Source organism: Acipenser ruthenus, chromosome 5, assembly GCF_902713425.1.
Source record: "Acipenser ruthenus chromosome 5, fAciRut3.2 maternal haplotype, whole genome shotgun sequence".
In the NCBI taxonomy this organism is placed as follows: Eukaryota; Metazoa; Chordata; class Actinopteri; order Acipenseriformes; family Acipenseridae; genus Acipenser; species Acipenser ruthenus.
Window position 1 is genome coordinate 15,387,756 of NC_081193.1, and position 12,363 is coordinate 15,400,118.

General features: G+C 40.1%; 1 protein-coding gene across 1 annotated transcript in view; it reads left to right on the forward strand.

Annotated features, from left to right (window-relative positions):
- The window catches only part of LOC117402707 (GRB2-associated and regulator of MAPK protein 2-like), a 68,399-nt gene extending 56,154 nt beyond the window's left edge, over positions 1 to 12,245 (forward strand). Inside the window, exons 5-6 of the mRNA XM_059023727.1 lie at positions 4,665 to 4,849; positions 8,021 to 12,245. Of these exons, the coding sequence (XP_058879710.1) occupies positions 4,665 to 4,849; positions 8,021 to 9,047 (1,212 nt within the window). The 3' untranslated portion in view covers positions 9,048 to 12,245. The remainder of the gene's footprint in view (positions 1 to 4,664; positions 4,850 to 8,020) is intronic.
- Positions 12,246 to 12,363: the final 118 nt, after the last annotated feature.

Sequence of the window (12,363 nt, forward strand, 5' to 3'; positions counted from 1 at the left end):
TGCAGATGGAGAAAAACTAGGAGGCAGCTGTATCACCTGGAACGGCTAATATCGACCACATTGGCCACCAAATGGCATTCACCTCAGAAATGGATGCACAATCGTTCCGATGTATTTTGGGAAAACATCGTGCAAGATCATTTTGATGCAAAAGTTTTAGGCAGGTGTGAAAAAATGCTGTAAAGTAAGAATGCTTTCAAAAATAGACATGTTAATAGATTATATTTATCAATTAACTAAATGCAAAGTAAGTGAACAGAAGAAAAATCTAAATCAAATCCATATTTGGTGTGACCACCCTTTGCCTTCAAAACAGAAGCAATTCTTCTAGGTACACTTGCACAAAGTCAGGGATTTTGTAGGCATATAGTCAGGTGTATGATTAAACAATTATACCAAACAGGTGCTAATGATCATCAATTCAATATGTAGGTTGAAACACAATCATTAACTGAAACAGAAACAGCTGTGTAGGAGGAATAAAACTGTGTGAGGAACAGCCAAACTCAGCTAACAAGGTGAGGTTGCTGAAGACAGTTTACTGTCAAAAGTCATACACCATGGCAAGACTGAGCACAGCAACAAGACACAAGGTAGTTATACTGCATCAGCAAGGTCTCTCCCAGGCAAAAATTTCAAGGCAGACAGGGGTTTCCAGATGTGCTGTCCAAGCTCTTTTGAAGAAGCACAAAGAAACGGGCAACGTTGAGGACCGTAGACGCAGTGGTCGGCCAAGGATACTTACTGCAGCAGATGAAAGACACATCATGCTTACTTCCCTTCGCAATCGGAAGATGTCCAGCAGTGCCATCAGCTCAGAATTGGCAGAAAACAGTGGGACCCTGGTACACCCATCTACTGTCCGGAGAAGTATGGTCAGAAGGCCAAGCGACTCAACTATGCACGAAAACACAGGAACTGGGGTGCAGAAAAATGGCAGCAGGTGCTCTGGACTGATGAGTCATGGAGTAGTGGTGAGGGCTCTGGACTCTTGACCGGAGGGTCGTGGGTTCAATCCCCAGTGGGAACACTGCTGCTGTACCCTTGAGCACGGTACTTTACCTAGATTGCTCCAGTAAAAATCCAACTGTATAAATGGGGAATTGTATGTAAAAATAATGTGGTATCTTGTAACAATTGTAAGTCGCCCTGGATAAGGGCGTCAGCTAAGAAATAAATAATAAAAAAAATAATAATAACAGTGAAGCATGGTGGAGGTTCCTTGCAAGTTTGGGGCTGCATTTCTGCAAATGGAGTTGAGGATTTGGTGAGAATTAATGGTCTCCTCAACGCTGAGAAGTACAGGCAGATACTTATCCATCATGCAATACCATCAGGGAGGCATCTGATTGGCCCCAAATTTATTCTGCAGCATGACAACGACCCCAAACATACAGCGAAAGTCATTAGAACTATCTTCAGCGTAAAGAAGAACAAGGAGTCCTGGAAGTGATGGTATGGCCCCCACAGAGCCCTGATCTCAACATCATCGAGTCTGTCTGGGATTACATGAAGAGAGAGAAGCAACTGAGGCTGCCTAAATCCACAGAAGAACTGTGGTTAGTTCTCCAAGATGTTTGGGCCAACCTACCTGCCGAGTTCCTTCAAAAACTGTGTGCAAGTGTACCTAGAAGAATTGATGCTGTTTTGAAGGCAAAGGGTGGTCACACCAAATATTGATTTGATGTAGATTTTTCTTCTGTTCACTCACTTTGCATGTTGTTAATTGATAAATATAAACTATTAACATGTCTATTTTTGAAGGCATTCTTACTTTACAGCATTTTTTCACACCTGCCTAAAACTTTTGCACAGTACTATATATATAGATGCCCAGTGGTTCTAAGTGTATTAGAATTGGGTAAACCGGGAAACTGCACTTGAGGTAGGGCAGGCGATGGGTCAGTACACAATCAACCACTTTGCCACATGTGGATCCCACTCTGACACCATGTGTGGCAAAGTGGTTGATTGTGAACAGGTGCAGAGGTGATGTAGTGCAGGAATAACACAGACAGAGATTATAATCTGGTATGGAAAAAGGTATATTTATTATTCCAGTTCTGGTGACCAAAACAATGATCCCCGGCAATACACAGCAATGTGTAATGCACTGGGTTAAATAATAACAGGTTTCAGTCCCAAACAATAAACACAGGTATCTCTCCCACAATATACATACACGGTCACGAGTCCTGGGTGCGTGCTGTAGTGCTCGTGGTGGGTGATACAGTTTAATGAATGACAATAGAGCAGTGCCGTTCCGGGTTTTATGCTGGCCCTTAGTGACAGCTCCGGAACGTGTTAGCTGTCTATAAAACACAAGTAATAATTATAGACAAGACAAACAAACACTCATAATATTTTGCAAATGCTGCACAGGTCCTTCTGGGTTATATTCCGTAACCAAAGCGAAGGAACAGATTACGATTCTCCGTCCCCCTTATATGCTGTCACGCATGACCCGTTGGTAAACGAATGCAGCTGCCTTTACAATATGCAGCTGCTACATTGTTTCCCTTCCGGGTCAATACGTTCTTACAACAGAGCCTCGCCTTCTTCTAGACTGGCCAACTCCCCGACCCGGGGAAAGAACTGTCAGGCCAGCCCGCCCAAAGAACTCTGTCCTTGCTGCTTAGCGCCCTCACAGGTTGGGAGGGAGATTTACAACCAAGATTCATTATATTTGTCACAGTACACCAAAGTGATTTTCCATTTCAACGTTATTGTTTTCTATTTGAAGTAGTCATATACAGTGCCTATAGAAAGTCTACACCCCCTTGAACTTTTTCCCATTTTGTTGTGTCAGTGCCTCAGAGTTTCATGCATTTAAATGAGGATTTGTTTCCACTTATCTAGACAGCATACTCCACACTGTTAAGGGGGAAAAAGTTTCTATTGAGAAAAAAATTATATATTAAAAATACAAAACTGAAAGATCATAATTGGATAAGTCTCCACCCCCCTGAGTTAATACTTGGTGGAAGCACCTTTGGCAACAATTACAGCTGTGAATCTGTTGTGATAGGTCTCTACCAACTTTGCACACCTAGATTTGGCAATATTTGACCATTCTTCTTTACAAAACTGTTCAAGCTCTGTCAAGTTCCTTGGGGAGCGTTGATGGACAGCAATCTTCAAGTCATGCCATTGTCCTACCAAATACAGTCAATTCTTATTAAAACGAACTCGGATTAAGAACATTTCCTGATACTACAAATTTTATATGTGGTCCCGGACAAATTTAGCAGTTGCTTATTGTAAATGATTTCTTATCATACAAATTAACTTAACACAAATGTTCTGTTTGTGCAAATTATTTTGGAGCCTCCCCAAGGGAAGAAAAATGTGAATTAAACACATTTTTCTAGGTCGAATATTTGGAAATGTATTAACTTGCAGCCAGATTAGTGCATCTGTATTGTATTATAGTGCTGTTTTGAGACTACTGATCCTACCATGCATTTTCAGTTGCTATATGCACAGTTTTCTAGTTGCCATAGTGCTCACACATCAATGCCATTTCTATGAAGGATTGAAAAGTGACTAGCGCAAAAAACATGTATTTTCCTTGCAAACAAAAGTGGAGGTGTTGAAAGCAGTGAATAATGCACCGCTGAAAAAAAAAAATGAACACTTTGTCAACCGGTCTGAAAAAAATGGGATGCAATATTGCAGGCCTATGAACCAGAAACTGTGGATGCTAATCAGCAGTGTTTCTGATTTGCTCAATGTCCTGATGCTGAGGACGCCTTGCTTTTGTAGTTTTAAAATGTCCATGATCAGAATGTACCTGTACTGGGACCACTATGAGACACAAATAAGAATTACTGATAAGACTCATTATATTTTTTTAATGGGACTTTGAAATCTGTATTAATAAGAGTTGACTGTATCTTTATTTAACACTTGGTTTCCCTTGGAGGTTTCATACTCATGTAGGGTCACACAGTATAGCTGTATGTTTTGAATAGGAAGAGGTTTTTTTTTATTATTCTTTGTGGTTTCAAATCTAAAATACTCCTCTGGGACAGAAAGAGAAAGACACACTACATTGATAACTTCCAGGAACAGCCTATAGCCCTGCCCTCTGCCTTAAAAACCACAGCTTCTAAAGGTTCGCAGTCATTCTGCAGAAAGCACCAGGAAGGAAAGATATCTTTGCAAACAAGACAAGTAACCTTTATTCATAATGCACAATTAGTACTAGCTTACTGTAGATTAAGTGTATATGTTTTCCTTTATTTCCACCTGGGCACCTAGACTACAGTACATGATACAGGAAGATACATCGTGGATGCTCGGTTGCTAGAATGGGAATTGTGGGCATACATTCTATCAATGACACACTTGCAAGTATAGTACCGAGCTCAGTTTTGCTTTGCTTATTTAATCGGACTAAATCAGAATCCAAGGTGCTACAGCTGCTGATAAATATGACCCCAAGTAAACAAGAGTAGGATATCTTATCAGAGGGTTAGTGAATCCTTATTGATTAGTAAATAATTCACCATGGAGATAAAGGTAAGGCACTTAGCTTAGGAGTCTGTGCTGGGAGGATGTGGGGCCGCTCAGTATAGCTGTTTGAAAGTGCTGCGGAGAGTAATGAGAACAGACATCTTTGTGCAAACATGATTTTTTTTATATTCTGTTTATTTGTGCAGGTGAAAGAGGAGTGTCGCTTTTTAAATGCTCCCCCCGTTCCTCCGAGAGGCAGTAAAGCAGTCCCTGCTCCCAGCCCTCCAGTGCCCCCTCGCTTTCCGAAGACCCAGCTCCAACAAGCACAAATCCAGCTGGCCCATTCACCAAACCCCAGTCTTTCCTACTATTCTTCCGGGCTCCACAACATGTAAGTTAATTTATTAAATGTTTAAATAAAAGAAAAAGATTAAGAATCAAGGAAACTCCACGGCACATATTTAGGTTGCCTTGAATACACGTTATTAGCAACATTTCAATTCCATTTAATGTTTTTTCTCTCCCTTTTTACAATATTTGCTATCTTTCTGTAGTTCTGTGGCTTCAGAGCCAGTATTTATCACTAAGCATTCACTAATTAATTTCCAGACGAACTATGTGGTGTTCTATTCTTATGCAATTATTATTATTATTATTATTATTATTATTATTATTATTATTATTATTTATTTCTTAGCAGACGCCCTTATCCAGGGCGACTTATAATTGTTACAAGATATCACATTATTTTTACATACAATTACCCATTTATACAGTTGGGTTTTTACTGGAGCAATTTAGGTAAAGTACCTTGCTCAAGGGTACAGCAGCAGTGTCCCCTACCAGGAATTGAACCCACAACCCTCCAGTCAAGAGTCCAGAGCCCTAACCACTACGCCACACTGCTGCCCTGCAATGTCAGTATACATGATTTAGAGTAGGTGGGCACATTAGTGTTAGAGTTCATATCCTCAAATGACACTTAAAAAGAAATGCAAAGGCCAGTTACAGAAGCATTCCACAGTAGTAGTAAATGTAGTTGACAAAAACTGATATACTGTAGTTATAGGGGGGAAAAAAATATAAAACAGATCAATAATATAAGAAAGTAATGTAAGGACAACTGGTAGACTTTTCAGCTAATATACCTCCAATTGGGAACCTTTGCACATTGTGTTCTTCCTGGAGTCATTCAACCATTCACCGAAATGTCTGTCTAATTCTACTATAAGAGTAATTTAATGCAAATTTGGCAGGTGTTGTGAGCAGTAAGGAGTCTGTGTTTTTGTATCTTTTACAAATAAGACTAAGACCAGTAAATCCCTCCTTTATCTAACACTGTTATCTGGATCAGTCATCAATCCCCTGATTCAGACAGCTACACACAGTTCCAGTCATTGCTACCCATAATAGAAAAAACATGGGTCCGAGTTTGAAGAAATGGTTGCAAGCATGTGTTTAGTTACCATCGGTAGATCACTTTTCTTGGATTTAATTGATTTCCAAAGTTTCCAAATCAGTCAAGGAGTTTCCATGAGGTCTCCCAGAGAGTTATTTGGTGTGCCCCTTCTGGTGCTTCAATACAGGCACGCATTTTCCCTTTACTTTTCTGAATATGAATTACTTTTAGCTCAGCATTAATCAAGTTAAATGAAAGGTTTAAAGTTCTAATACTACAGTATTCTTACAGAACAAGCTTAAAAAACATGACCGACTGGGGGCTCCCGAGGGGCGCATCCAGTAAAGGCACTCCGCCCAGAGTGCAGGATGCGCCCTATAGCTTGGAGATCGGCAGTTCAAATCCAGGCTATGCCACTGCTGACCATGGCCGTTAGTTCCCAGGGCGCGGTGTGGAGGGTTTAGGCCGGCTGGGGAATCCTCGGCTCACCGTACACTAGCAATCCCTGTGGCTGGCCAGGAGCCTGCAGGCCTGCCTGTGTGCAAATCAGAACTGCGTGATCCTCCGACACTGTAGTTCTCTAATGGCTTCACGGCAGGCTTGCAGTGTGAAAAAAAGCAGATGGCTGACGGCACACGTTTTGGAGGACACGAGTGCTCGTCTTCGTCTCTCCCAAGTTAGTTTGGGGGTTGCAGCGGTGAGCTGAGTTGAATAATTGGGTATTCCAAATTGGAAGAAAATTGGGGGTAAAATAATTGGTGATTCCAAATTTAAAAAAAAACAAAACATGACCAATTTATGTTTATATTAGCTTGTGTTATCTATTTAAACAGTTTTTTAAAAAGTACTTAAAACTGTATCACAGTCAGCACCCTTTAACAAAAAGATTATTATTAACAGCTTATAGCTGTTAAAATAATTCCTGACATGCACTTTTATTGTCATACGGGCAGTTTTGAAAGAAGAACAGACATGATACAGCAAAAGCCTCTGTCTACAGAAAGCTTTCAGTTTGCATACTGTACCTTTTAGACAGTTACACTTCCTTTGCCCTTGTACCTCAACAGTGTTATTAGGTTGAAAGCACTGGCTGCAAAGCATATTAGTCATTAGGGTAAAACAGCTGGTAAATTAATAATAGGAAAGGAGTTAAATGAGTGAGAACTTACATTTATACATGTTAAAAGTGTGTTTTGTTCAGAACTGCAGACCTACAAAGCAAGTGCATGACAAGCAAGATTCAGTACTTGGAATTATTTAAATAGTTATAAGGCTAATCATTGAACCTTGCATCAAAAAAATGTCCAAACACCTTTAAGAAAGCATTTTGTAGTGTGAAGTTTAAATACAGTAATTGTGTTTGCTTTTTCATACTGGTTTGCATATAGCACTTGTTGTCTAATAAGTAAAAAGGGCAATTTGCTCAGTTTTTAAATATTGTGAACATAATATTTCTATAGAAATGGTACCAGATTGCAGGCATACATGTGATATGGAAACACTGACATGCATATAAGTCTATTCAACCTGTTTCTAAGAAATTCCTACTGTAGTTCATATCACAAGGCCAAACTATTTTTAAATAGTTAACTCTTGAAGCTATGATTGCAGTAAATAAATGAATAATCTCCCTTATGCAGAGGTAATTGTGACGATGATTTACTGAGTGATGAGTGGACTTCCTTGTAATTATAGCTCTTCATTTCTCTTTTCTTCATTCATTCGAGTTGGTAATGTTTCTCATTACTGTTATATAAAGATTTAGACAAATGCCAACAGTCCATCCTTTGCCAATATAAATCCTTGTTAGCTGCATACTTCCACAATATAATTTGTTCCTAGAACAGTGGTAGAATGGTAGAGCGTAGACATGGTAAAACCAAATATTCCATCATAATAAAGTCAGCTTGGTAAACTGAAATGACAGTGCAAATAAAGCAGGTTAAACCTTAAGGGTTAGCAAGCTGCTTATTTATGATAACTAACTGCAATAGCATGCACAGTTACATTATTTTTTAAATGCCAGATTAAAAGGAACACATGCATTTTAAATTCCTGTAGTTATGCTTGTTTGTGCAAACAATGTAAAAATGAAATAGCTGCAATACCAGCTGCAATGTTGCTTTATTTTAGTAAGCTGTAGCTTGTGCTTCTTTTTTGCAGTTCTGGAACTCGCAGTGGTAGCTGTTCACCGTCTCCTGACTCTTATTCCCTGTACTGTTACCCGTGTAACTGGAGTGACTGCAAAGCCGTTGAATCGTCCACACGACAACTTCCTGGCAGCAACGGGGCCCCTGGCATGCAGCCAGCGCAGACTTCTTGGTCGGACCCATGGGCCTATACAGACACTATGCCCAGTGTGGCCAGTGGGCGCTCCACCCCCCTCCTCAGCACTGACACCTACAAAAGCTATTACAGCTGCCCTAGGCTGAAGCCTCCTCACTCGCAGAAACGTTTTGCTCCTTTTGGGGCACTAAACCCTTTTGCTAACCCTGGATACTCCAGCAGCCTTTCCTCATCTCCAGCCGAATGGTTGGAGCCTGGGGACTGTCAGAAATCTCCATCCCTAGCCTCTGAGCCCACTGATCCTTTCGACCCATCCAACAGCCGGAGTGCCTCTCCTGATATTGCTTCTTTCAATTCGGGAGACATCAGGTTCGATCAGGATCTCCGGAACCGTCATGCTGAACAAATTCACAGGTCTGCCGATGGTGGGATGTGCACTGTCCCACCACCTCGGCCACCCAAGGGCTTTGAGTCTGAAAACATAATCATAAGAAGCACAGCTCCACTCTCCCCCTCCATTGTGAGGGGCGCTGAAGGTGGCATCACCAGGGTTTACCTCACCCAAGGGGTAATTGAGGTCCCACCAGTGTCTACCAGATACAACCCCGAGACTCCTGTGTTAGCCTCTCCTCCCCACACGCCAGATATGGCCCGAGCTAATGGGGACGGGTCTGCATGGCACCCCCCTTCAGACCTCTCAACACTCTCTGTGGAGGAGGTCTCCAAGTGCCTGAGGTTTATAGGCCTCTCAGAAGATGTGGTAACTTTTTTTGTCCGTGAGCGCATTGATGGGAGCATTTTCGTGCAACTGAATGAGGAGATTCTCTTGGACGACTTCAAGCTGACAAAGCTGCAGGTCAAGAAAATCATGCAGTTTATTAAAGGCTGGAGGCCCAAAATATAACGCTCGACTCTTGTGGGAGGCTTATTTGTGACTTGTGTTTGGAACCAAGGTTGATCTTCCTTGGAAATAGAAGAAAGATACTTCAAAAGAGAAAAATATGGGGGAGGGACAGAAGGTTGGAGGGAGGAAGGGATAAAGGAATGTGAGAACTGAATTAGTACAAACATGAATTTAGATATTCAGAACCAAGAAAATGTGTGTGTTGGAATACTCCTGAAGATTGAATGTTTATGACTTCTAAATATATTTATAGTTTTTTTGGTACAATGAACAAACCAGTGTTTTGGGGATCTTTCTCTGATTAACGCTGGCGAAAAAGACTGGCTTACCTGTGGCACTTCATCTATCCAGCTCAAATCCAGGCAGAATTGACATGAAGCCGAGTTTTGTATATTACAGCTCAAGTTCATCTGTCTCAGTTAAGATTCTGCATAAACAATAATTATCCCTATGGGAAACTACTCAATTCTGAACTGTTGAAGTTCTCAACACTTCACAATAGATCTGTCTACAGGCTGGAAGCAAGCACAAAGTGGTCTTGGTGGTAGTGGGATAATGCACTCCCCTTTCAGCTCAGCAGACCTGGCTTCAAATCCAATTTACATCACAAATTAAGAGAGTTGCTTGTCCTCATCACATAATTCAACTCAAATGGCACTAGGTAGTTTTTCATACATAATTATATAACTGAAAGAAAAGCCATAGATTAGATGGGCATGGAGACTCATCTGCTCCCTTATCCTCTGTGAGAGTGGTTCTTCTGGGCTGGTTTGAGGCATGCCTGCAAGGACAGTGTGGGGAAGCTCACATTGTCACTGTCTGTGCTTTACTCCTTTGTGGATAGAGAGGAATTCACTCTCCATTCCAGACGATTTTGATGATCACCACAAAATTCACATTTTCAAGCAGTCATCTTAATTGTTTCTCTGGTTTTGAAGGTGATGCAGGAACTTCCAGCTGCCTTTACTCTGCATACGCAAATTAAACTTAATGTACTGGGTATGTGCTTCTCTGTGTGTATAACACCAATACCATTTTGATCCCCAATTTACTGCTTAAATGTGCTAAGTAACTTGTACCGTGCCACATCAATGCAGCAACACAGATCACCTTACTGTTATAAAGAACACCCAACCAATATAATAAAATAAAGGGCAGATTTCAAAAGGTGGGGAAGACAGAACCAATGGAATTGCCTGGTTGCTGATTTTTCCAATTCTGGGTTTCAATTGTGTGTTCTACTTTTTCTCAATTGTGCTCGAGCCAAATGAAAAACGACCCTATACATTTCGGGTTTCCATTGGCTCAATTTATTTTATAAGACACTCTTTTCATCTGACGTCATGCAAATGAAGGGGAAAGGAGGAGATTGATATGCAAATTAGCCACGCATAGAATTCTCATGCTGTTTTCGCAGACAGCTTGTGAAAATGTGGTTTCCATGCATAGAGAACAGGTACACGAGAGAATCTCACCTAGAAATCCATGGTTGTCAGGTGATATCTTGTTTGAGTGAAACTCTAAAGCAGTGTTAGCTCATGTAATAAAGCTGTGATTTGTAAATGCCTTGTGCCTGGTTGTTTAATAATGTGTTCTACTGCTCTTGCCCAAATTGTTTTTCAAATGTCCATTGGTGCTGTGGCCAATCGTTAGTAATGAATAAACTAATTTATCACACTACTTATTAAAGAATACAAAAATAATTAACTCGGCAGTATATAAGGAAACTGTCCAACCCAGCTATTGCAGATCACCAGCAGAGACGTAGGATTATAGAGATGCCAAACACCTTCCATGTATGCTCTCAAGGCTGTCTGGATTGGGAGCACTGCACGGTTTCCATGTGAAAATGGGCGTGGATTTCCCGTGTTTTACGTCATGCTCACGAGTAAATGAGATTTACCCTATCCCTCTGTGGCCGTTGTTTTTGGCCACACACCTGATCCTCTCAAGCTGTTCTCTAAAATGTGCATCACCACTTCACGTGTAAATAACCACACATGGGAACCTCCATTGAAGTACACACTTCTACGGCTTTTAAAAACACATGTACACTAATCTTACAGCAGAGTATATTAACCGTTGAGCTCAATAAATAAATACATAAATAAATAAATATACTGCAAATGTGTGAAACTGTAGTAAACGTTTAGGGTCCAATAGCAATTACTTCTCATTGAAACCCCTCCAGATCTACGTTCTGCTTTCAAACGTAGTACTCCAGTTCAACCTTTGTTTGAGCAGTTTGGAAACCCATTACCTCTATGAAAATCTAAAACAAAATGCATCATTAGGCTGTAACTATGCTGACTTTCTATTAGGGTACAACTTTAAGGGAAAATAAGTTGCCTTTTGTACATTGTTCTGAACAAGCATGTAATTATACACACTGTATTAAAAGACCGTAATTTGAGCTTAAATTGTACTGTACTAATCGCTGCTGTCTGAAGTTGTATAGTATGCTATTTGTCAAAGACGGTGCTAAATTATACAGTTTAATGTCTCTGGTTTGTAACTACCTTGTGTGCCCAGAGGTTTGTGTATGTATATTTATGGAACAGCAACCAATTTTCCCCAATGTAGATTATATTGTTATAAAAAAAAAAAAAAAAAAAATTTAACACAGATAGAGTTACTGATTGTAATGAAATTCTTCTTTTCATGTAAAATGTAATCCTTATGGATTAGTGAAATAAATAGGAGCACAAAAAACAAACTACATTTTGAAATGATTATGATCCCTGTCATTATTTCTGAAATGTTCTTTCCCTTTTCTTGGGTGTCTGTGATAACCATGAGCCTGCCCAATTCCAGTCTTTATTTCAAGGTCTGTCCTTGGAGTTTTAACAGCATCAGGATGTTGGTGCAACCAGTGATGACCCTAATAATGTGGCTGGGCAGTGCATTAGCATTTACATTGCCACAATAAATCAGAAGCATGCACATTAATCCAGAACGGTAATAAAATGGAGAAAAGGGGCAAGCCTCTACCACTACATTCAGTTTAAATAAAGGGTTGGTCCAATAAGCAATTTTATTTTAGACTCTGTTTCTCAAAGACATAATTCAGTGCACATTTATTTTTCTTCTTACAATACAAACATTTTAAATATTTAGGTTTTTAAACATCACATGCAACTGAACATTCAAGAGTCTCTAGTATATCCTCCACAGTCCTCACATAATGTATATACTGTTCCATAAACAGTGCTGAAACCTTTGCCAAAATGAAATTGAGGTACATTAAAGTAAAATGTATTGTATTACACAGTACCTATGGATGTATGTGAAAGAAAGTCTAAATATACAGATAAAA